General features: G+C 39.2%; 1 protein-coding gene across 1 annotated transcript; it reads right to left on the bottom strand.

Annotated features, from left to right (window-relative positions):
• Nucleotides 1-4,370: 4,370 nt before the first annotated feature.
• Nucleotides 4,371-26,590, bottom strand: LOC124145700 (putative ferric-chelate reductase 1 homolog). Its single transcript, XM_046515593.2, has 16 exons — nt 26,434-26,590; nt 26,161-26,300; nt 23,819-23,926; nt 18,464-18,613; nt 17,941-18,092; nt 17,283-17,374; nt 17,069-17,165; nt 15,683-15,889; nt 15,304-15,399; nt 14,686-14,869; nt 12,067-12,183; nt 10,065-10,180; nt 9,727-9,816; nt 8,922-9,078; nt 6,715-6,864; nt 4,371-5,890 (listed from the first exon to the last, which is right to left on the bottom strand). Exons 3-16 carry the CDS (start codon nt 23,877-23,879, stop codon nt 5,742-5,744), a joined length of 1,818 nt encoding a protein of 605 aa, XP_046371549.2. The 5' UTR covers nt 23,880-23,926; nt 26,161-26,300; nt 26,434-26,590; the 3' UTR covers nt 4,371-5,741.
• Nucleotides 26,591-26,939: the final 349 nt, after the last annotated feature.

Raw genomic sequence — 26,939 nt, forward strand, 5'->3', positions numbered from 1 at the left:
CCTCTAGTGTATATTGTTGGTTATTTTCTAGATTATCATCTTTGGGTAATTTGAAGAATTTATTTTGATTTTTTAATTGTTTTTTTGAATTCCTCAGGGAAGTTAATATTACTACTAATGGCTGAGAAGTGGCCTGCGAGGTTATTTGCTTTTTGTTTAGGGTTTGTCGAGTTATTTATGTTTGGTGTGGTTTTTTTTGGTTCGTTTATGGCTCGGATTGCGTGTATTTTGCGCCATACTGTTCTTGCGTCTGTGTGATGGTTTATTTCTTCGCAGAATTTTTTCCAGTTTTTGGCTTTTTCCGTTTTGACTAAGCTTTGTACTTCATGGTTTAATTGATGTGCTATCTTTAGATATGTGTAGTCTCGTTTAGCTTTATTGAATGCGCTTTTGCGTTTTTTCCTAGTTTTTCTAATTTCCTCGGTCCGCCAGGGTACTGTGGTTTTGCCTATTATTGGTGTTTTGAAGGGGATAGTTTTTTTTGCTATGTTGATTATACATTCTGTTAAGTTTTGGCAGTATTGTTCGGGGTCTTTATTTTCGAGATCCGCTGGGTTGATCTGTTTGCATAGTGCTTTGAATTTGTCCCAGTCTGCCTTGTTGTAATTGAATTTTGGTTCTTGGGGTTCATTTGGGGTTTAGATATTTATGTTGCCTTGTTGTAATTGAATTTTGGTTCTTGGGGTTCATTTAGGGTTTGGATATTTATGTTGCCTATGGTTATGTGGATTGGAAAGTGGTCGCTGCCGAGTGGCTCTTCATGCACTTCCCACAAAGTGCTTTGGGCGAGATCAGGGGTACAGATTGTTAGGTCTACAGCTGACATATTTTGAATAATTTTATCATATCTAGTTGATTGGTTGTTATTTAGTAGTGTTAGTTTTATTTGTTCTATCCATTCGGCTATGAGTTTGTCGTTTTGGTCTGTTTTATCTTTAACACTCCAGGAGGGGTGGTGGGCGTATAAATCACCTAAAAAGATGGTGGATTTATGGCTTAGCTGATTTAGGGTTTCTAAGTCTTCAGGTTTAATTTGTTTTACTGTCCAGTTGTATATGTTTACAATGTTTATTTTTTGGTTGTGGTGAGTTATTTGTATAACATTAGCTTCAAGATTTGGGGTTTTAATTGGTATTTCTTTATGGTTTATGTCCTCCCTGATATATATGATTAAGCCACCGCCTGCTCTGCCTCGGCGCGATTTAACTCTGTCGAGTCTTACCGAGTTATAATTAGGTAGGGTGAATTTAGATTTTGGGGAGAAATGGGTTTCCTGAACACATATGATATGAGGACCTAGGTTTTTCCGAAAAATTATTTTTAATTCGTGGCCGTGGGCGGCCAGTCCATTGGCATTCCACTGTAATATGTGTAGTCCATCCATTATTTAGATAGCTTCGAGTTTGGGGATTAAGTTTTGTTTGGGTGTAGGTTGTTGTGGTTTCTATTTTGAGATTTCTTTTAATGTGTTATTGAAGTATCCAAAGGAGAGACTAGTAAGATTTAGTTTGGAAGCCACTGTGTGAAAGGGTTTAATGTTGGCGCTGGGGGGTGTTTTGTGTGAGTATATATGCTAGTAACATTGTAAGGTTGTTTAGGGTTTTGAATCCTGTCTGATTTGGTGTTTTATGGTTATGTTTTGTGGGGGTTTGAGGAAGACATTGGATGTGTCGAGTGGGTCTTCTTCGCTTATGGTTTGGGATGAGGTGTCCATGTTGGTTTGTTGTGTGTTTATTTGTCGTGTTGTGGGTCGCTGTTGTGTTTGTTTGTTGGTGATGGTGGATTTGGAGGCTGCGATGTTTGGTTGTTGTGCTTGTTTGGGTCTGGTAGTTGTTGCCCTAGTGGCTGTGGTGTTTTGGGTGGTCGGTATGGGTATGCTGCTTGCTCTGCGGCTTGTTTTGCCTGCGGGTGTAGATGTTGTGGCGTTGTTGTGTCTGGAGAACTCCATAAGAGATCTCCTGGATGTTGGTGGGTTAGGTGCGATGAAGGTATTTTCGGTGGATGTTTCCCAAACAGATTTTATGTTTTCTAGATGTTGGGTGTGCTGTTGTGTTGGTTTTGGCAATGGTATGATGTTTTCCTGTGGTGTGGGGAGAAGTGGTTTGGACGTGCGTGGTGCTGGTTTTCTTGTTTGTAGTTTTGCTGTGTCGATGTCTATGTGTTTGTTTGCCTGTTGTGTGAGGGTGTTTCTGTGGGGGCAGTGATTTGATAGTGAGGTGTGGGTAATAGTTTTGCAGTGTATGCACCACGAGGCGCATGATCCTGGACAATGTGGTTGGGCGCATTTTTTGCATTTTGTTATTTTAGACGTACATTGGGAGGTTGTATGGTTATACTTTAGGCATTTAGTACATTGTTTGACTGGTTTAATATAAGGTTTAACTTCTAAATTAGCCAGTGAATAGTCTAAGCACAGAGTCAGCTATTCACTGGCTTCCAAACATCCCAATCAGCTTCCGTGGTTGTTTACCCTACCCCATTAGTCAATCCTTGGCTTCCAATTTACTGTATAAACATTGATGTTAATAAGTATATATACCTAGTATGTTGTCCAGCACTATCTTTCACTTGCTTGATAAAGGTGTTAGGATCTACACCGAAACGTCGCACTAATTGTAATAAAGAAGTTGTTCATCCATAGAACTTGTCTTTCTTCATCTTCTTTATCATGATTACAATAATTTTGCAACTTGGATAATCTGTTTCTTGGACTTCTAAATATTGAAATATAATCTGGTGCCCTAAATATGGAAGTCATGCGCATTGCATCGTAGTTTAGTAAGTGACCTTCGTCGATGACGACGTTTCATCGAAAAGAATAGTTTTCTTCTGATGCAACGTATGATTTGAATGTCAAATAAGTTCTGGGGGATATAAATACACTTTAATGCCACTAATTAAATGATGAATACAGTTACATCATCTGATAATCACCTCTTTATTTCCAGCTTCTTGGGTGATGCATACATTTCCAAAACCATAGTTAGCTAAACGTATCAAAGCCTTTGTTGTTGTTGTTGTTGTTTTTGTTAGTGTCATTATAGTTTATATTAACACTAGTAACACTATATTCCACGTATAGGAGAACTCTCACTTGATTGTTACTTCAAACTTTTGGGAACCTAAAACACATTTTTCAAATCTAATTTTAATTGTAATTTAATTTTGATTTAACCCCACAACGTTTGTCTTGTCTATTAATACTAAGAACCCATTCTACAACAGTCATCAGTATATCAGTTTGTGTTTTGAGTGATGTCAGCAGGGACAGTTCTATCATCTGTAGGCGATGATGTTGATGATGCTTGGAGGGTTTCTTTTTACAAATATTCCTCTCTTGTCGTTTAGAACGAGATGATTTGCAAGTTCACTCATGTGTATAATGAATAAACCCAGCGACAATATAAAACCCTGTCAGACGCCTGTGTGTGTTTGTTAATAGTTCTTACCCGTTGAAGTACCAAATACATCCGCTTATCTCAGTGAAGTAAATCAAATGCCTTCTTAACAAAATAAACCATCCCTCTGTTTGTTCATATATTTTATGAACTAGCATAAATAATTGGTTGGTTGTGCTGTAATCTTCTCGAAATCCTGCTTGATATTCCGTTTTGGGTTGATAACCATTTCTCAAAATTAAGTCTGGTAACGGGCGTGAACACCGTAATAGGAATATCAAACATAGTAATACCTCTGCAGCTGCTAGGGTCATATACATTTCCCTACCTTTATTCTAAGCTTCATATGACAAAATGTCACATAGATTTTTTGGTTTACTTGGTAAATCTAAGATGACATTTGCTTTCATGGCTGACAATATCTCCTGTATTTTTCAATATAGTGATGTAACTATGTATATGTTTTCCATATTTAGTAACAAATGTCTAATGGATTAAGAATGTTATTATTTCTTTACGTTTGTCGTGTGGGATAGTGATGAAGAACGTTGAAATGTTACATGTTTTGACAGAATTGATCTTCGTTCGTTGCTGAAATTGCAAACAATCCAGCAATCCAGGAGTTTTTGAGAATCCACATGGTATTAATCCCACTTGTCTCAAGTATTGTCTGTGAATATATAGAAAGTCCTTCCTTAATTGTATTAAGGATTACCTGAATCCTGCAATATATCTCTCTCTTTGTACATACCTTTATTGTTATTTGAAGGAATTCAGTACAAAAGATGAATGCAAATTTCACCCGGTTTTAGAGTAAATCCAAGCGTGGATAGCTGAGGACCAAATGCGCTTTTGGTGTGAGCAGTGTTTCAAAATGAATCCATCGTTATGCTTTGGTTAATGTATCTCGTAAGTTCTTCATAAAATAAAAACAAATGCAAAACCGTTCAATAATAACAATATCCCCATAAATGCATTTGAATGTTTTATTAAACGTATTTTGTAAAACGCATTATTGTTGTGCCATGTGAACATTATATTTCAATTATCATATTGACAGTTTACAAGGGAAAAGATACATTAATGTTATCATGGGATTTACTGCAGCATTATACAGACGGATGTGCTAGAACAATTACTTTTCGACTTCATTTAAAAAGTACGACTCGGAGGGCCATTAAAATAGCAGATATATAAAAACATGAGTCTGTCTAGGCTTTGGTAATTCAAATTGTGATAATTCTCAAAACGTATGGTTTTAAGCAAAGTTACATATGTGATACCTTTTTCATGAAACAGACTATAGAACGGTTTTAGGTGAAGTTAACAGTTTAGTATATGAACAGCCTCTATATTAAAGATACGTATCTCTTTCTAGGATGGAGTATATGACCGACAATTACATGGATATCCCTTATTTAAGAAATGAGGTAGCATTTTTTGCCTGTTAACGATTAAATAGAACAAGTGCAGAGTTTGGTAGCTGTTCGACAAATCATGCCAGGTGTGGGATGAGAACATGTCAGAATGTTTAAGTTGGAGTGGTGGGCTCTACAGGCGATTCGTCTGTCTCACAGACCCTGATACAAATGTATGTCAAATACAGCCCATGCAAGTCTATAATGTTTGGCAAGTCTAGATCTGAAAATGAAGAGAGTCTCTGGGCTCCATTTTATTATATATTTATTAAGATAATTGAACAACTGGTGTGTGTTTTTTTCTGTATGATATGTTCATTTCAGAGACTAGATGTTAGTCTATACAGGCTATGAACACCTTGTGTACTCGTCAACGTTTGGTAGCGATACTCATGATATTCCAATCGGGGACGTTATCAGACGCCTTTATACAAACTGTATTCGATAATGACATTGGTGGACACATAGATCGACTTGTTAAAATATACATAATCACACGTTCCCTGACTTCAATTGCCGTAGGAAATGTCCCAGGATCCAAAGACTGTTAAGAAGTGAGTAAGATATGGATCGAGAATACCCGGAGTGTTAATACATAACTGCGAATTTATTTTTGACTACACGTGTAAACGAATACATACATTTGACTGTAAATCGCTTCTGTCCAGACAGCTTCAATATAACAAATGACAAATCTGTTTCATAATAATACAACCCGTTAAGATCACAGCGTTGGGGTGGATGGCATTTAGGCAATATTCCAGCAATATTCAAGACGGCAGGAACCATCAGAATTTGCCTCACATTATCCGTGGTGAATCCAAACCGCGATATCCAGCGCGACGACAGATCTGTCCACAAAGTGCCAACGCCCCAAACTGTATGTCTAGGAGTATTATGGAAACGATATGATAAAACTAGTAGGTTAAAAAATGAATATTCCACAGAGGGCGGCCACGGCGAAGACAACAAGCGTCAGGACGTACAAGGCCAGCATGATGACGTTCACTTTCGACGGTTGATGTGTCTTTTCTTGAATACTTAGACCTTTCGGGTCAGTGATGTTTCCACTCCCTGAAAGACGCAAATAAACGATTGATACGTCAAACGAAACACCCAAAGGTACACCTGCATTATTAACAGTAATGGTTGTGTTGATTATATGACTCTGCACATTGATCTGTGTTCATGAGAGGCCCTTTGTCAAGTCAGACCCAGGTTGTTGCGCGCCGTAACAGTGTATATTGGGGACGAAGTCACGTCGTACCCCGTTTTGTCTTATGTGTTGTAAAATGGTGTACATCTCTAACGGATCTCTAAAGTATCCAGACATTTCATTACAATTTGTGTAAAATCAAGGAACTTTGCTGGTCTGAATTTGAACTAGATCATATTTCCATAAAATCGTTGTGACTGCACTTCGGTTTAAATAAATATCTAATCCAAGGAAATCCCCAAAGTATACGTTAATGCTACTCCTATAACGGTATAACTGTTTAATTGTGCAATGGTTTTGTTGTGGGTTCACTATCGTATCATAACATGTTCGAATAGAAAACAAAGGTTTTACATTGCTTCACGTGACTGTTTGACTGCCATTTTATAAGTTGGTGAGTAAATAAGAAAACGTTCACTGTATACACAAGTTCTGGTTTATTGCATATAGCGACTTTCATCCAATTATATCTTTGCTACTTATTATTATTGTTGACAGTGCTGCTTATCACAACATATCATGCATATCTACCTCTCATCACTTGGTTGTCACTCCAGCTTTATAATGGTGTAAGAATCTACATCGGAACGACTTTATATGCAATACACTGGAAGTTGTTATGCATGATCACGTTTTCTTATGGCATCACGCACTTCTGATAACTGTTAGATTGCATAGTTACCTGTTGATTGTTTTTTCCTGCAAGTCCAGAACTCAAAGACCAGCTCCCAGACTATCTGCACAGCGATCCATACAGCCACGACGATGGTTCCGTACTGTTTCATTGTCTCGGGTATGTAGTTCATATTGAACGCCAGGATGAAGTTCACGGCTGCAGGGAAACAAATATCAACGTTTTAGAAGAGACAGGTGTATTTAAAATCACTGATATTTATAGTAAATCTGTAGGAAGGCTATGTTGGTACGCATACACAAATTGTTTGCGCTCAGTACCCATACAAAACTGAGTCATATGTCAACTACATTCTGTACGTGACAACCACCAAGTATCCCCACCCCAGCCTCAATGGAGACGCCTCATTATAGGTGAAATACTTTTTATATCTTATAGCCATTGGTCATATTCAAATACAGTCTTGATATGTGTATTAACTTAACAAGCGGGATTTAGAAATGATTATTCCACCACTGATCAAATTTTTGTTCTACAATCCCCATGTCAGAAATATCTCAGAAAATCAAACCACAGATTTTATGCCTGTTTCATAGACTTTAGATAAGCCTTCGGCTATGTAGATAGAAATAAGTTGTTATATGTGTTATTAAATAGAGGTGTTCATGGTAAAATGTTTATTATCTTTAGAAACATGTTTGAAAATATAAAGCATGTGTAAGGGTTGAAGATGTGAAAACACGTCTTTTTAACACAACAAGTGGTGTTAGACAAGGATGCATGTTGAGTCCTGTTCTTTTTATACATTTTGTAAACGAGTTTATTGGGGGATTCGTGGTCTAAGAGGCATATTTGTGAAAGATAATTTTGATGAAATCCTGTTGTTATTACTATTTGCTAATGATGTCACTCTTGTTGATGATTGTGCAATTGGACTGCAGAGAAAACTAGATGCTTTAGACTCTTATTGTGACAAACGGGGCCTTGAAGTTAAAATGTCATAGTTTTAGAAAGGGTGGTTATCTGAGGAAAACTAAGAAATGGTTTTATAAAGGTTCGCAAATTGAAGTTGTATCATATTTCAATACCTTAGTCTACTATTCTCTTCAAGGGTTGTTTGGACCAAAGCATGTGATACACTAGCTATTCAAGCAAGGAAAGCGACCTTTCCCGTGTTAAATATGATAAAGAAATTCCCATCTCTCCCATTTTCTACTGCTGCTAAAATATTTGATTTAAAGGTTACCCCTGTTCTTTCATTTGGCTCAGAAATTTGGGAATGTGCCTATAGAAAAAGCATTGAAAAGGTTCAGAGTAATTTCTTTAAAAGTGTTCTTTCCGTTAAAAGAACATCAACAAATGCAATTCTAGGAGAGCTGGGAAGAACATCATTGTGTGTACACTATAACAGTAGTTGTATTAAGTACTGGTGTCGACTACTTAGATTACATGAAACAAGATATTCGTATGCCTGTTATCCATATGTTAAAAGCATTTGACGGAAATGGTGAAACAAACTAGGTTTCTTACACAAAACAAGTATTGTTTCAAACTTGGTTTTCATATGTCTTATTGTCTCAGGATAGCGGCGATATGAAATGCTTCGTGGTTATATTAAAACAACGATGTAAAGATATAGAATTCCAAAACTGGCATTTCAAAATCACCAATTCTTCTTTCCTTGATGTTTATTCATCTTATAAATCATTACTCGAACCAGAAAAATAACTGTCTACTTTAGCAAAGAGATCTTCTTGGAGCTTTATGTAAATTCCGTTGTTAAAGCCATAATCTAAATGTACAGAAAAATCGATTTAATACAACCACAGAGTCATCGTTTAGTTTATGTATGAAATGTAACCGCTATGAAATAGATAATGAATACCATATTTTGTTAATTTGTCCTTTTCATAAAAGTAGTAGAGAAAATTTTATTCCAAAATGTTACCATGTGCCACCATCTGTTCCAAAATTTATCAGTCTTCTATCTACCAGAAATGATTCTTTTTACTTATTAAAAACCTGTCCATATATTTAAATATACATTTACCTATGTAAATACAAACATAAAAAATATGAACGTTTGTTGTAAGAAAATATGTGTATGTGCATAGCATATATTATTCGTGTAAATGAACTCTGTATGTGGCCTTCATTCATGAATAAACTTCTTCTTCTTCTTGTGAGCTTAACCATACTAAATTATTAGGAAGTTTACCTAAGTCATGTTGAAACGAATCTTCTGACAACAATACCTGACAAAATGTGTGCCCCCTGGCCCAGCAGACGGTGCCCCCAGGTGAAGAAAGGGCGGATACTCGAGTCTACCCCGGGTCTCAGCAAACCACCCAGAACCTGCAGACAGACTGCCACACCGACTGTGATCCCAATGATGGCGTGTGTTCTTCCCGTCTACGAAAAAGAAGAAAAAATCTTTATGTTTCATGATTACCAACGAAAACACAGTAGAAGGTGACACCTGGCAACAGACAAGATCGGGCACGAATATGGTACCGACAAACCAAGGTTCATTATATACTCTGTGATACGAGGTCATGATCAGTGATGTCGGTCGGGTAAGGGACGCCACGTTGCTCGACGAATTCCGCCGCCTTACACCACTGTGTCAAGTGTGCCTTACGTTCAGTTATGCAATAAAGAAAATCGTAAGAGTCTCATATTCTACGTTTGCACAGGCAATATATTAAGAGATAACACCTGCGACTTCGTAAATTAGAGGGGCAGTGGGGTAGCATAGTGGTCAAGGCGTTCGCTCGTCACGCCGAAGACCCGGGTTCAAATCCCCACATGGGTACAATGTTACAATGTGTGAAGCCCATTTCTGGTGTCCCCCGCGGTGACATTGCTGGAATATTGCTAAAAGCGACGTAAGACAATATTAACTCAGTCACTCCCTCGTGAATTAGAATGCAGTATGAGATTTGTAGGACAAGATTGTACCGAATATCATTTGTCTTCTAACCTGGTACGAGTTGTAGCAATGTTGCGTATTCAAATATATTTTGCAGCGCAAATAAACGTTAAAAGGCTTATGCTTACGCCTTCAGAGAGTTTGTCTACTTTGACAAAGATGATGATGAAGCTGGCGACAGTCAAGGCAAGGATACCGACAGCAATTGCTCGGTGAAGCTGGAAGTAGAGAAAGACATCTGTCACATATATCCAAAACCATCAAACTGGTATATGATATTACACCCTTAGGCGAACATAATATTTTAGGAACAAAGCCCTGATGAGATTGTCCTACCATGAAAATAATCTTCCTCGTATTATTGATATTCAGTGTGTTACTACGTACCTCGAATGTGCCAAATGTATTGCAAAAATATACAATGAATCACAACTTTCATCCCAATATAACCCATGCCATGTCTTACCTGAAACCATATTTTGGTGCCACAGAACATCTCGTCTTCATACAGGTCCTTGTAGTGCCTGGCAATGACAGTAGCAAGACCAGCCAACAGCATCCAGGCGATGATCATCGTGGCGCCTGGAACACACGTTTGCAAATGTTGTCATGTTGATGCAACTGCAATGTATACCTATGCGACGTACGTACAATACTAGTATGTTTCATTATAACATTAGCATGAAAACTCGTCAGTTCTGTTCGGTTCAGGATAAGCATGTTTGTGGACTTATTCGTATGAATGCCTCTGTGATGTACATGTAATAAGAGAATGTTTCATTACTACATTAACATCACAAATAAAACAGTTTCGTGCAAACATGTTTGTGGACTATTAACAAGACAAGGAATATTGAAGGTAAAAATATCCACCCACGGTGGCGCTTTATATTATTATCCATCTTCCGGAGGCAAGGGAATTAACTGAATATCGAAGTCGAATTTCTACCCTTGCCAAACTAGGCTGGAAATTCGTGGCTCGATCGTAGCGCCACCAGTGGCTATTACGAGTTATGTCCCTTCTATGTTCCTCATATTGACCAATCATACTCCACCTCTGATATCGCTTGCATTTGCTTCAAACAAAATGAAGGCGCCTTGTCAAAACGATTTGATCGATAATCAGAGTCCCTATTGTCATAAAACGGGTTTTACCCCGCGAAGTGCTTCAGATCATTTGAGCATGTTGATTACAAACATGAAACGGCTTGGACACTGACGGTACATGCTTTAAAATCCTAAAATCGATCGAAATCAGCACGGAAGGCGCCATGTTTTTACGAACCGGATATCGATTTCGTGACGCGATTTTTGATTGGACTATGCCTTAGCACGTTGCCAGCCTATGTGTAACATATAAATTCCAGTCAGTTCGGCAAAGGTTGAAACTGAACTTTTTAGTCCAGCTCCAAACACCACCACCATATAGATTGTATAAATATATCACAAACGTTTTGTTTGTTGGTTTGTTTTTAAACGCCACACCCAGCAATATTCCAGCTAATTTGTCGGCGGTCTGTAAATAATCGACATCATGACATTAAAACTGACATTTAACCACGCAATTGGGATACGATGACATGCATCAACCAAGTCAGCGAGTCTGACTACCTGATACCGTTTGTAGCCTCTTACGACAAGCATAGCCGCCTCTTACGACATGGGTTGCTGACGATACATTTTATGCCGGATGTTCACGGGTATTTCACATACGTTTACAACTATAAAGAGGGGTGTAGTATTGTCAGTTTATTCGTTGAATACATGTACAGTTGCAATGCACTACAGCAATGATTTTCACTCTAATTAACACCACATCGCATATGCCCTCATTGGGTTACTGGCAATAAAAGATATTAATTATATAACTTAGACTTTGGAGGCCTTACATGTAAATACCATGCGTAACTGAGTGAATGTGTACTTTCACAGCCGTCAGCAATACTTAAATTTGTTTCTTTTGTACATTTATCCTACCTATTGTGAACATATCAAACTTTATATCAATTCATCTGATGAAAGGCCCCTGAAACATCGACACCAAGAATGATGTTGTTATCCATAAAGAAAAGTGGCACTTGTTCATCATCTGTCGGGGCGGTCGGGTAGCCTAGTGGTTAAAGCGTTCGCTCGTCACACCGAAGACCCGGGTTCGATTCCCGACATGGGTAAAATGTGTGAAGCCCATTTCTGGTGTCCCCCGCCATGATATTGCTGGAATATTGCTAAAAGCGGCGAAAACCATACTCACTCACCCATTCATCATCTGTCATAATTCGTTTCGAAAATACGCGCCGGAAGTGAGGGAGTTGTTCGTAACAGTTTCTAATATAGCCCATAGTATTATGTTTGGCCAGTGGTTGATACAAATAATGGGCACCGGTAACAACAGGTAATATTGTAACCATCCAATCATCGATCCTGCAAAACATATGCTTTGATGGATGGCAATACTCATTTAAACTTACCATGAGCCTGGTACTCCTTAGACAGGGAAGATCCTTTGTAAATTTCATAAGCCTGAAAGTCGATCATGACGTCTGATACTGCTGGACTTTCCCTGTGCTTGCCCATGACGTCAGTCCCTGGAACAATTGGGCTTCATTGAGAATAAGGGCGATAACAACATTTCCATAATCACAATAAACCCCTGTCAGTAGATCTCTGCCACTGAGCAATTCCGACCAAAGGATGCGTATGTGTTTGTGAATTACTACCAAATAGTGATGGTACCAGGTGTTTGCGAAAAAAGCGTATCCTGCCCCACCGAGGAACTCGTCACAAACACCTGCAAATGCCATCCACGTGTCTACAATAAAAAGTCTTCATGTGTTAGAGTTAATACATGTATTTTAATTTATGGTGTATACATATTATTATATCCTCTACAATCGTGTATCATAGGCATAATGCATACACATTACCCGGTTTTGAAGTGAAGACAGATGCATTGCCACTTGCATCTTGTTGGTGCCAGGCAACAACTACGTCACAAGAAGCCATAAGTCGTTAAAGTGTTTAACAATGTTTGTCTCGCTCTACGGTTGTAAATATGGTTGGCAGGTGAGATGACCCCATTCATCGAAGGGTAATGTACAATGCCGTTAACGTCACCTCATATCATGAGGTGCATCCACTTGGGGTCGGGATGATGGGGAAGGTTTTATCCCTGCATGGACGCAATGCAAGTGCAAACGAAAACATTGTTGCTATTGGATATTAACAGGCCACTATCAGTGTAAATGCACCACAGATGATGGACCCAGTTCCAAAAAGCGATCGTTGCGCTACGTCTATGTTAAAGTATGGGAGTTACGATAACTTTAGCGCTACGATAGCTTTGTGGAACGGTCCCCGGGAAAACATGTCAATTGTCATTTTAGACGGATAAAAACAAGAGGATGATATATGAATCGAAACGTCAATGTCCTTGTGCCTCCTCGTACAGCTGGAAAGAAAGGCTCGATTGAGTACTAATATTAAAACATGCACCAGTGCAAGCTATTATTGCAAATAAGCATGCCCTAGTTAACCAACGGCATGTACAAGAAAAGCAAATATTTATCTCTTACTTATCCACATAACATACGTTGAACACACTCAGTACGTCTAAGCTGTATTTACCATACTACATTACTAATCCCTGTGTTGTGAGTAATTCATGACACATGACGATCACCAGAGATCTGAGATGTTACTTTTGTCGAATACTTTATGTCTCGACTTTGATAAATTTATGGGAGTAAGGTGCAACCTGGTTATGTCTGGTGCAGCTAAGTTTTCATGTCAACATAAACATAAAAGTTAAATCAAGTTCCTTAAATCGAGTCCTGAAAATAAGACCGCAATTTTACAAAACGTACAGATAATAAAGAGTATCCACAGTTCTATCTCAATGATCAAACAATATGTTTTTGATATAGAGAGATTAGAGAGAAACGCGATGGAGTAGGATCCTTGTGAGCACAAGGGACATAACTCTGCACAACGAATTACGGCTCTTGGGGTGTGGCAAGTGACAAGTCTTGAACAGTCGCTGTTTTCGACCAACATCACAATGTACAGGGTTATTGTTACAGGGAGGCTTCTTTATTATTGATCGGATCCGAAGTGAAATTCCTTCGTCACCCGAACATACTCCAAAATGGTTATTGCCTAGCCACATAATACTGCTGCTGCTACAACTACTGCTGCTATGACTATTAAAACGACCATTGCTGCTTCTGACTGTTCTACGTTTTCTGTTATAATTGCTGCTGCTACTACGACAATGTCCTTCCACATATACTGATAGAGCTACTACAACTACTAACTTCTGCTTCTAGTTCTACTTCTACTACTACTACTACGACTACTACTACTACTACCAACTACTATCAGTCTTGCTTCTACTGCTACTACAACTAAAATGTCTGTACTATTACTACAACTATTACTCCTACCATGTCACTAAAACGACAAATACTTATACTATAATTTCTACTACTACTTCTAAAATTGCTGCATCACACTCCCACAATACTCGCTCATATAACTAATCTGAGTCTCACCCACAGGAAGGTGGCCCCAGGCCAACTACTACTACTACTACTACTACTACTACAAAAACGCCTACATCACACTCCCACAATACTCGCTTATATAACTAATCCGAGTCTCACCCACAGGAAGGTGGCCCCAGGCCAACTACTACTACTACTACTATGACTACTACTACTACTACTACTTCTACTACTACTACTACTACTACAAAAACGCCTACATCACACTCCCACAATACTCGCTTATATAACTAATCCGAGTCTCACCCACAGGAAGGTGGCCCCAGGCCAACTTCTACTACTATTACTACTACTACTACTCCTACTACTACTACTACTACTACTACTACAAAAACGCCTACATCACACTCCAACAATACTCGCTTATATAACTAATCCGAGTCTCACCCACAGGAAGGTGGCCCCAGGCCAACTACTACTACTACTACTACTATGACTACTACTACTACTACTACTACAACTACTTCTACTACTACTACTACTACTACTACAAAAACTCCTACATCACACTCCCACAATACTCACCCACAGGAAGGTGGCCCCAGGCCAACATTATATACGACTGTGTCTCCATGTCGAAGTTGCGAGTGTTCACTTCAGGGGGGTCAGTGAGAGGATTCGACATTTCTAACCCCAGAACACGTGGTCTTGTAAATCTACACATCACCGTGGTGGCGGTCTTCTTAACGCTGAGGTCAGTCAGGTCGTACTGGAACATAACATAAACACGGTATATATGAATGTGTATGCTCTGTCATCCCATTGCAATTGTAATTCATTAACAATGAATTGCTCTAAGTGAAGGTATGTTTGCCAATATATACTTGAACTAAATAAGAACGACAGAGCCCTTTCCATATGCATGAGAAATCTTAGAGTCCACTGTAAGAGTCCGTCTATATGATGAGCATGTGTTTAAGAATCACTATTTTATCGATATTTTATCACTATTTTAGCGATATTTTATCGCTATTTTATTATGTTGTTATGCATTCACCATTTCTTTGACAGCTCGATGATGAAATGATGTTTCTGTCACACTATAAATCGTGAAAGCTATAGCAAAAACACATGGGTTTTATAGCCAGGTGCCTATATTGCAGGACACCAATGGTCACTGGGTCTTTTACTTTTTCTACTTACCGACATAAGTCTCTCATTGTGGTACGATGGGTTATAGCCGTTCTGAACTGTCACACTGTTGTCTTGAGCGGTGCACGTTACCGTGACATCATCCCCCTAACCGTGACAGAGACACAATGAAATCATAGCTGAAATATGGTGTACATTTTCTAAAAGTAGAATGTTAAAACACGAGACAACACGATAGAGAGAAAACAACTTGTGCTGTCCTCTTACCTTAAGCTGACATAAATCTAACCCAATAAATTATAACCCAGTAGCTGACTTTTCTCAACACGATTTGAAATGTGTCTCCGTGGTACTTTGGATGTTAGCATCGTAGTCTCATCACTTTCACAACATGTACCTTCGACTAATCAATAATCATTTATTCATTTACCATTTTGGTGTCACTGGAAAATCCAAGGCTGACGTAACCAGAAGATTTCGCCATCATCTCGAATGTGTATGAGTCACCATTCCTTTGATAAGTTACAGCGGCATTACAGTCGGTGCCACTACAAAGTCTGGGGTAGAAGAAGCATCCCTTTTCTGACCCACACTGTGAAAAGTCGATGTCATCCATTTCTTGCGTTGGGTCTTCCAACTGAAATTGCGAAACCATATGTGGATGATTCGAATACTTAACTGGTAAAAATCTACAATGTATAATTAAACATCACAGTGAGATGATAATGTCCACAGTGTATTGTTTGTATCATTATATACAGCAAAACCAGGGTACTCTCCAAATGTCAGTCAACAGATAAAAGTCAAACCTAAAGCACCGAGAACAATGAGTAGCTCGATCATTTCATTACCGTCTTCGCCATGCCTGTGGTTTTGACACAGAGGTCCATCCATGGTACGCTCCACCCCATCTCCACACAGCCCAGACAGCGAATGAGACTAGTCAAACCCACCCAGAACTTTTCGGAGAATATTAAGACTCCCCAAAAATGCAGCCTTCTGCATTACCCACATTGTCAGAAGGGATGTATTCCTGGTAGCAAACCCGGGTACTCTCCCAATGTCAGTCAACAGATTGGGAGGTACCGAACCCAAGGAACCGAGAACAATGGGGAGTCAGACAACTTGGTACTTGGATGCAAGCGTGACATTTCGAAAGCGAGGTCCGCATATTTGCCATGTTTTTGCTCAATCTTGTCAATTACATTAGTGTCAAAGGGGACAGAAATTTTAATGATATAAATGATTTCATTTGATTTATCAAAAAGGACAAGATCAGGTTTGTTGGCCTGGATACGTCTGAGGCTGTAAATGGGCCTATTCCAAAGAATTTTGTATTCATCACTACATATTCCGGGTCGTACCATGGGTGGACCTCTGTGTCAAAACCACAAGCATGGCGAAGACGGTAATAAAATGATCGAGCTGCACCATCATGTCGGTTAAGATACTGTGTTTGTGCCAAAGCTGGGCATCCACTGATTATGTGTTGGACAGTCTCATGAAATTCATTACATAATCTACATTTCATGTTTACATTTTGATGCAAAATCACACACTGACGGTTTCGAGTGGGAAGTGACTGGTCCTAAGCAGCAAACAGAAAGCCTTCAGTTTCACTTTTCAGGCCAGACGACTTCATCCAAACGAAGGACTTGTTGATCTTCTCAACACATTGCACATAAACTCGATGCAGTGGTCGTTCAGATAGCCTCTCCTTTAAAAACTGAGTCTGAGCCGACTTGAAACGGCACTTCGATTATTATCATTATCGTTATTGTTATTGTTATTGTTATTATTATTATTATTATTATACCGGCCGTGCAGGTGTCACCACTGAGGAATTATCCATGGTCCGCAGCTCCTTCTTCTCCCAAGCCCAAAACGTGGTGAAATCTTTAACGAACGTTGCGCTACAAAACAAACAAAATGTGTCATGCACTAGACAGACGGACGCTTAGCAGATTACACGAATAATTGAATCGTCTTAATGCAATTTAAATTCCTTCATGGGGGAATGTGCAACTCACAGGAAGACGATGTCCCCTACGTTGTCACTCGGTGCCTGCCACACTAACACAACTTGAGTCACGGTGTTATTGTTCTTGTGGGCTATCTGGTTCTGAAAACAAGTGGAGGTTATACATTCAGTGTGTGTCGTAATGGACATATATTACGGGTGACTTGAAATACAATTGAGGTACACAAACGACGTTAATTGGTTTTGTCATTCACATTATTTGACAAACAGATTTGTTCAGGCCACATGTAGGAAATACATAGTCATTGCAAATGAATGTTTCAAGTGCACAATATATTGATAACTACACAGCTTCATTTGAATAACGTCCAGTCTATATGCAAGCCAACATTCAACATATCGTGAGTGATTGTAAATAACGTGGGATGTAAAAGATGGATCACATATTAAAGGTGATAAATGATCTTTGCATCAATAATTATTTGGGAGGGTGTCAGTTTGTATATATCTATTTGCCTTAGATTGTGTGAAAGGCGAGGTAAAAATATCGCATAAATACTAGGGCCGCACACATCCAAACCTGAGACTATGGAGTGAGTGAGTTGGGTTTAACGCCACTTCTAACAATATTCCAATTATAATCCTTGTCGCCATTTGTACCGTCAGCTATGCTACACTATCAACACTTTATGTGAATCTGTACTTACGTGACGTCCACCCATACAGTTAAATGCCTGGAGTTTGGTTTCTGGTGCATAGGACAAGAACGTTCCCTGGAATTCCTCCTTGTTAAGGGACTTTCTGTGAGCACTGATCTGGATTCCACGAAACACTTGACTGTCATCGGATTCAAGAGTAACTAGCATAACAAATAAATAAAGGTTAGGTCACAAAAGATAATTTCTCGCTTATCAAATCTTGGTTATCTAATTAATTCTACATATACTAATTTTGTAAATTTGGTTTCCTATTCTATTTTTGTGAACCTGCATTCCATTCATTACGAGTTTTTGCATTGGCGTTTTGTGTTTCGTAAAAAGGATAATACATTCAGAGGAAACGCTTATTGTGTATTTAGTGATGCCATTCTGGATTTATTTGAAAAGATAAAATTGATGCCTATTCGAGTTAAATAGCACTAAGTGTAATAATATGTCTAGGGTCGTAAGACAAGCTAGGATAGGTCCTCAACCGGTTCGTGAAACAAGCAAACACAACCATAATACCTACCAGTGATGTTTTGCAAAGGTCTATAAGTGTCGCTGGACAGATTGATCTTAAAGGGACAAGGTCCTGAAGCTTGCCACGTTAAATCCTGTCCATGCTTTGGGAACATCGTGAGGCATGTACTGCCGGGAGGTCCTCTGCCGAAGCCAGCAACTGAAATATTGCTGACAGTTGTAACACAAGAGTTGTCTAACAATGATAATCTTTAGCATCCCATGACACACATAAGTGCGTGAGTATGGTCGTACGTTGCTTCTAGCAATATTCCAGAAATATCACGCAGAGAACACAGGAAATGGGTTTCTCACATTGTACCCTTGAGGGGAACCTAAATCGGGTCTTCGTGACAAGCGAACGCGTCTGTCACACGGCTACCTCAAGGTTCCCTTGACACACATGCTTTCCACTAGACACATACACGTGCAGCGTTCGGAATTGGGTTTAAACATCTAACTGCAAGATTTGTACGTCGTAATATTTAGCTACTGACAATAAATCTTTCAAAGGTTACACACACACACACACACACACACACACACACACACACACACACACACACACACACACACACACACACACACACACACACACACACACACACACACATTCGGGTGAACAACTGGCTTGCCTTTGCATGTGCTTGTGACGGGTGCAACCGGTGGGGCAGGATACGCTCACCTTGTCGCGGACACCTCGTTTCATTACTACTTGATAGTGATTCATAAACACATGCCCATGATGTGGTCGGAATCGTACAATCGACTCTTTGTTTTTGCAGAGATTTATTAAGAATATGGAAAGGGTTTTGTCGAAGGGGTTTTCATTTTTCCCAAGAAGACGGTATCTAACCCCCTCGCATTTAACCCATTCCTGCTTACTGTATCTGATTAATGATCGGATGTTCTTAGTCAGAGCAGAACACCCTCCTTGTCTTACGAACACCTGGTGCCATCACGCATGCTTGCACTGCATGGGCTTTTAATGAGTTTGTTACATGTCGCGAACTGCTCTCTTTTAGAGCTTATTGTGGCACCGACATCACCATTTGGTTTGATTTTTTTGTTTCATAAACCTCAACTCATTCATTTGATAATCTTAGATGACGTTAAATATTCCGCTGTGCAATGACAAACATTCCAATATATATAATGCCAGGTTCAACTATGTTAACGAGGTTTACAGTCAAGATATGGGAACAAATCATTTTAGAAAATTGAAACAAGTATTTTGAAGAAAGATTTTCTAAAGTCAATATTATTAACAAAAATAACTTTACAGATCTACACGTATTTCGGAAACTACCGAAAGGTAATGAGCAGAGTTGTCGTCGCGTGATCTGACGTCGAAGTGGAGAGCTTACATGCAAACGGTCGCTGTGTCTGTACGGTAGATTATAAACGTTCGCTATACCATTACCAGGCAATGAGATCGATGAAAACGTTGAATTTTCGCCCAATGTCCTTACACATATTCGTCCATATCAGTATGAGTCCGGGGTTAGACAAACTAGAAATGACAGCAGTGAGGAAAGAGAAGTAGATCTATTGAGTGAAGACGATCAGTCTGGGGTCAACAAGGACAGACTACGGTACACAAACTGGTATTAAACGCTATCCTCACACTTCAGAATGGATGTTTATCTAATAATTTAATTTTTTGCTGTTTTGAGTCAGTTATTCTTGTTATGTAACATTTGCCAGGGGAAGACAGACGTTAACCATTGTCAAACATTGTTCCTTAAGTTGTCTTTTATTATTTTTCATGGACAGACAGACAAACAATTGTTTATTTGAGTCTCACCCCAGTAATACAGTATAAAATTTACAAACATATAAAAAACAACATAAAACGATTACTTAGGCCACTCAATACTGAGTTATAAGAGACTAAAACGTTAAAATTATGTACAGCAAACATGTATACAAATAGTAAAGAAACATCACACCTTGTTATGAATAACCGATTTACGCTTTTGTAAAATTGCATGGCAGGTTTTTGCACTAAGATTATTCATAACATTATTTGATAAAAAAAGACACTTTTTTCAACTTCGCTAAGAGTATTAAAACCAGGATACACATCACAGCACTGTGCTAAAAGAGGTTGACGCTCATCATTATAAACAGTACAATTCAATAAAACATGTATTTCATCTTCAATAAAAGTTTGGCAATTGAAACAGAACCTTTCATTTATTTAATAAATCTTCCTGTCTCAATGTTTATAGGGGCTGTAACAGATCGGAATATGGCAACTGCACTTCTGTGATTTCGAGCCACTGGTCGTAGAACATATATGTTACTGGACAGTATATGTCTTCAAGTTCACAACAGAGTCTCAACTTATTACCTCCCTTGCCTGATGAACCAACCATTTTAGAAATAGTGAGTGAGTGAGTGAGTTGGGTTTAACGCCGCTTTTAACAGTATTCCAGTCATATCGCGGCGTGTCAGCTCAATGTGGGAGGAAAGCCAGAAGTGATGCAGGTTTCAGACGTTTACCACTTCGGTGAAACCCACGAGCACAGGTATGGTGCTGACAAACCTAGAAACATAATCGGGGCGAACCGGGATTCGAACCCATAATCATAGGTTTCTGGCGTGCCCAATGGACGCAACTCTACACAGCGAATCGCGGCGCCTTAGACGACTTGGCCACCCGTGCCCCCGTTTTAGAAATGGGCGTTATGTCAAACAATGGTCAGGACATTAACAGACTATACTATAACCCCCCATTGTTCAGCCAATTTACACCTGTGTTACAACTGACTACATTTGAGCTCAAATGGGGGATGTTGAGCTTACTGGAAGCTAACCTTATCCTTGGAATAATGCGTTGTAAGTTGCAACAGCATAAACAAACATCCCATTATTTATAATGCGAGGGTTTACAGTAATTTACTTAACATACAAAATACGTTCGACGATGCTCAAGGACAATAGTAGCCCCTTTTTTAGAAAGAGCTGCTACTGTTATAAACATGTACATGTTAATCATTAGTATATAGGTCATACTGTATGCCTGAAAACAAGAAGGTGCGCAATTTTAACGTAAGACAATCATTCAATAATAACGCTAAACAATATCAAAGCAGATGAATGATTATTGTCTTACATCACTTTTAGTAATATTCCAGCAATATCACGGCGGCGGACAGCAGAAATGGTCTTCACACAGCGTACACATGTGGGGAATGGAACCCGATTCTTCGGCGTGACGAGCGAACGCTTTAACCACAAGGCTACTCAACCACCCTCAAAGCAGATGAAGCAGCGATAGGTGATGCTTAACAACTGATGGTTTTCCTCGAGGCGTAATACGATATGATAAATATCAATAAATATGATCTCAAACTAAACGAGCAATAAGTAGAATCAATACAGAAAGTAAAGAAGGTAATTCGTTGATTCTTTTTTAGATGTTGTAGTGTAATCGTAATATTGTTGAAAATAATTTATTTTGGAAATTTGGGCTGCATTTGTGGTTTGGGTTTTGCAAGAATTCAAAATACAACATATGTGGTGATGAAAGTTCTGTAACATTTAGAATTTAGCAGCTGCATCGATTCAAGGTTTGACAATTATTTAAATATATGTATGCAACCTTATGCATGTTCATGAATGAATTTTGAACTAAATCAAGGTATAGTTAGCTGAGATTTCATCAGGTTAAAATGATGTAAGGCAATCCTTGAACCACCAGGAACCGGGATGTTGCCCTAATTATACTGAGATTAGATCTGAAAACTATTATTATGTAGATGGATATGACCTTCGAACCGCCCTGTTTGGCAACGTGAGCCTAGACAAATACATACTGCTGAATACTGTTGACTCTGTAATTATTTCTTCTCTATGAGCAAACGATTTGTCTAAACAAGCACTCTTATATATGTCACCAACAACTGTTTACCTTCGATGTACCACATGTTACTTAATATCAAGTTTATACTACTGTATAACATATATACTAAGTATACTGCTGCTTATTCTAACTTGATGGGGAAAGATATTTATGTAGGCTCTGCCTTTTTTATCAATCCCCTTTCATTGTACCAAGTGGAAATAAATATTGTTTAATAAAAACTTACAGCATACATGTCTACATTAACCTCAATAAAACAGTGCTTCGTGCACTGGCTGTAGACGTGGTCACACAAGTATAAGAGCATCGATGTATCTCAATTACACAGAGGGATGAGAAGTGCACAAAAACGACAAAAACCCTTTCCATAGCGGCAAGAAATCGCTTCTGAAGCATCAAACGCATGACATTGTATACTAGTACTTCAGCTACATATTTTGCGCATTCAACTACCCTCCCTGCCAGCCATTAACATACCATTGTGATGCTTGGCCATGACACAGATACGCATTCGAAGTCAACAGAATCAGTCATCCAGTGATCTATTTCACTAAACCATGCAGTGTCCGTATACATGGTCTTGTACTAGCGTCTACCGACAGAGTTACAGAAACAGAAAAATATCACAGCTGAAAGGTTGGCGTTAGTGTGCTTGTTTCACATTTCACATTAATTAATGACATCCTGTTTCATGTAAGTGGGCGCACGGTTCAGGAATTTGTTCGTATGTTTTTGCCAGTGTGGAGCAGGATACGTTCACGTTGCCAAGAACATCCTGTATTGTTGTCTCACAAAACAGCTATCCTCAACACTTAATAAAAAAACAACCAAGGCCAATTCCCGACTGAAGTGGAATAGTCGGAGAGGGGTTCGATGGAGAGGAACAAGCTGAGAGAGATTACGCTGAGAAGGATACTCACATGTTAACTCTCATCATTGGATGGTTATTCATAAACACATGCTTGTTATATAGTAGGAATCTTACAATGACTTTCAGCAGAGATTTCTTATGAATAGGAAAATGGTTTTGTGCCTTTCATTTAAATAATGTTTGAGTATAATATTCAGGGTAACCGGTAGAAAAGAGCATGTTTGTTTGTTGTTTATCGACGCACTCAGCAATATTTATGCTATATGAAGGCGGTCTGTAAATAAACAAGTCTGGACCAGACAATCCAGTGATTGATATCATGAGCATCGATCCACGCAACTAGATACGATAACATGCACCAACAAAGTCAGCAAGCCTGACCACCCGATCCCGTTTGTCGCCACATACGCATAGTCGCCTTATACGGCAAGCATAGGTTGCTGAAGGCCATTTACGAATACGATACGTACAGTGTTACTCGTGAGTGTTGCTTTCATTTGGTTCATAGGCAGAGAAATATAAATTGACTTTGGATGAAGAAGACCGATTACTGTGCATACACAGGCACACGCAGCTAAAGAATATCTTAAATGCAATGAACAATATTAGCAAGGCACACATACCAGGAGTAGCAGTCCAAGATATAAGGCAAGCGAGAGTCAACACGTTACACAACTTCGCCATCTTTACTGTTAAGCGACACGCCCGATTTGTGTCAGCCTGGGCTCCACCTGAGAACACAGAAGGTCATGTGGTGAATGAACAAGGGAGAGGGGTGACACGATTTCATCGCTGTAGCCGGCGGGCTTTATTAGCTAGCCAATGCATCGTCTCAACTGAGACAGTGATTACACGCATGCGCCTTTTACAGCCGAGCGAGGACATGTTTAGTGTCAGACGCTGTATGCCGTTAAAGGGTCTTTATGTGTGGATTACGCTTACCACTCTCAATGCAGTACTGACAGATTGTTGATACTGAATGAAAGGTGTCCGTTCAGTACGGTACATGTGTAACTCCCATACAGTCATTCACATACATTTACGACAATCGAAGCCCTTCAATCGCTCAGTGGAACGGGTTGTCGTAAATCTATGACCCTGACGTACAATCGAGAATGCTCTTTCTACGAAGATGTCAAAGAGCGTTATATGTACAGCTCTTTCTCAGAAATTGTTTGATCAGGGTTACAACATTCAAGGCCTTAGTAAAGTGTCAAAAGGTTTTATGGTAGAAATATGGATGACATACAGTTCCCAATTTATTGCATCACTGACCAAAATAATAGCCGGTACTATTTCCTATTTCCACTCGTATCATATTTACTCGGGTTATTTTAAGTGAACAATCGACTTGTCTTTGCATATATTTGAGACAGGTGCCACCGGTGGGACATGATACTCACCCTTTTGCAAAACACGTGCACATGGGCCCATTCGCACAAAGCGATCTTAGCGCTAAGATGATCGTAACTCCCATACTTTAGCTTAGGCTTACAATAGTCTTAGTGCTAAGATCGCTTTGTGAAAGTGGGCCCTGGTATCATCACTATTATATAGTGATAAACACGTGCTCATGATATAGTCAGAATTGTATAATTGGCAGTTTTTAGCAGAGATTTCTCATGACAACGGAAAGTGTTTGTCGCTTTATGGTCACATCCCGGAGTGAAGAAGATGACTTATGGCGAGAAACAAGTTATATAAGCTATATCTGATATAGAGTAACGAGTTTCCATTGAAGGTCTGAGTGAACATATCTGCGCTGACCTGGAATAAATCTTTCTTTGTCTGTCCCACATCGGGGTATGCGTTCAGAATGAGTGTCAGATGTGCATAGCTATGACAACAACCCACGGCCCGGGACACCATTTTCACAGATGATAAAATTGCATAAGATACTCCAAGATCTAACATGGAATTGTGCCATATATTACGCAATAGCGGCTTACGCGGGGCATGCGTACATTTAGTAAACAAGGAACATATGGAGGACGCGTCAATCAGGAAGGATCGCTTATGTCACACACACACAAACACGGTCGTGTGACGGCGAGGTTTTCAGACTGTCCCGGTTGCCGCGGTGACATAGTGTTTTTTTCAAATTTATAAATTTTCTAACAACCTGATACGGAATAAATTTGTTCCAGTTATGTGTTTAACCAGCGCACACGGTAGCTTAATTATTTAAGAAATGTGTTACCTACGTAATTATCGACCGTACCACGCTTTTTGACACGGAAAAAGCATTAATGTATTCTCATCATTCATGGTGTTCGTCAAACAGAGATTTTATTACTACTTCTTTCAATAATTGGCCCTTCCCCTTCGACCGTCCTCTGCGCCATTGCTATTCTCAGTTTAGATCCTTAAAGTGTGTGGTAACCTAGTTAGCCTGTGGCATTCTCCCATGCGGAAACATGGGTCCAGGGCCTAAATAAAACAACAAAACCTTTCATATTCATAAGAAATCTCTGCCAAAAGCAGCGTTGATTGTACGATTACGAATATAGCATGTGTTTACGCATCACGATCATGGATATCCACTATCCACCTTTCTCTGACACCTGTAGACTAACATCTAGACTCTTAAATGAACATATCGTACAGAAAAGAAAAGTTGTTAAATTATCTTAATAAAATAAATTAATAAAAAGGAGCCCAGACCTGATACTTCAGAAATCTAGACTTGCCAAACATTATAGACTTGCATGGACTGTATTTGATATATTTGTATCAGGGTCTGTAAGACAGACTAGGACACCTGGTATCATCACTATTTTATAAATCACTTTTTATCAAATAGTGATTATACCGGGTGTTTGTGTAGAGGTGGGCGTATCCTGTCCAACACGTGTCAGTACAGAAGTACAGAATAAATTCTGTCTGTCTAACTTCAATATCAACAATATGGTGCACATTTGTTGACAGACAGGAATGTTTATAAATGAGGAATACTCAGTCTTACCTTAAAGAACGGTGTTCCGCTTCGCGCCAAATGATTTGGTAGTCCAGCTGTTAAAGTGCCCACTGGTAGCGAAGAGGCTCCAGGTTGGGATCTCTACGTAGAGTGTATGATATCAATTCTTTTCACCTTCGGAGGTATAACTGGAACCCAAGACACAACCTAAATGCACTCAACTCACTACATTCACACTCGATTTAATTCTACGTGCACAGTGCCAACCAAAAACACTACACTTCTACGAAGTTGTAAGTCGAATATTCCGAGACGCCTTACCTTGCATAACCGGTCCTGTTAGTGCAACCGGATTTGTGTTATAACGCCCAGCGGCTGTTGACGTCATTCCCCGGCATCTCTCTTCAGTTCAGTTCATTTTGTATCCTTATACCCACCAGCCTTGTTCAGCAATGACTCGGCGAAATAAGGGGTCACATGTGTTATATTTCTGCTGCTCCCGGATCAACGGGAGTCACGTGACCTATCATTCTTAATGCCATGTTAGCAAAAGCTTTGTGCAGTTTTATTAGAACTGGTCCACGATCCACAAAGCGACATTTGCTACGACTGTCTGTGTTACCCTAATATTAACATTATCTCTCTTGTAACAAATGTTATGTTTGGGATAACACTTTCTAAGTGGCACGGCTCCCATGTACGAGAATCAGTATTTTACTGAGAGTGTTATCCTAAATATAACATTTGTTACATTTGACCACTTTCTAAATGGCATTGGGTGTTCATAGCCAGCGGCCATGGGAGCCGTGTCAGTTTACATTTGTTAG

Source organism: Haliotis rufescens, unplaced genomic scaffold (genome assembly GCF_023055435.1).
Source record: "Haliotis rufescens isolate VD_foot unplaced genomic scaffold, xgHalRufe1.0.p SCAF_12, whole genome shotgun sequence".
Lineage (NCBI taxonomy): Eukaryota > Metazoa > Mollusca > Gastropoda > Lepetellida > Haliotidae > Haliotis > Haliotis rufescens.

Excerpts from the sequence above, each read along its gene's own strand:
- LOC124145700 (XM_046515593.2), bottom strand. The coding sequence starts at position 23,879 with ATGGCGAAGTTGTGTAACGTGTTGACTCTCGCTTGCCTTATATCTTGG. Across the intron at positions 18,614-23,818 it reads ATCTTGGACTGCTACTCCTG|TTGCTGGCTTCGGCAGAGGA; the intron begins GTATGTGTGCCT and ends GCAATATTTCAG. Across the intron at positions 5,891-6,714 it reads CAGGAAAAAACAATCAACAG|GGAGTGGAAACATCACTGAC; the intron begins GTAACTATGCAA and ends TGCGTCTTTCAG.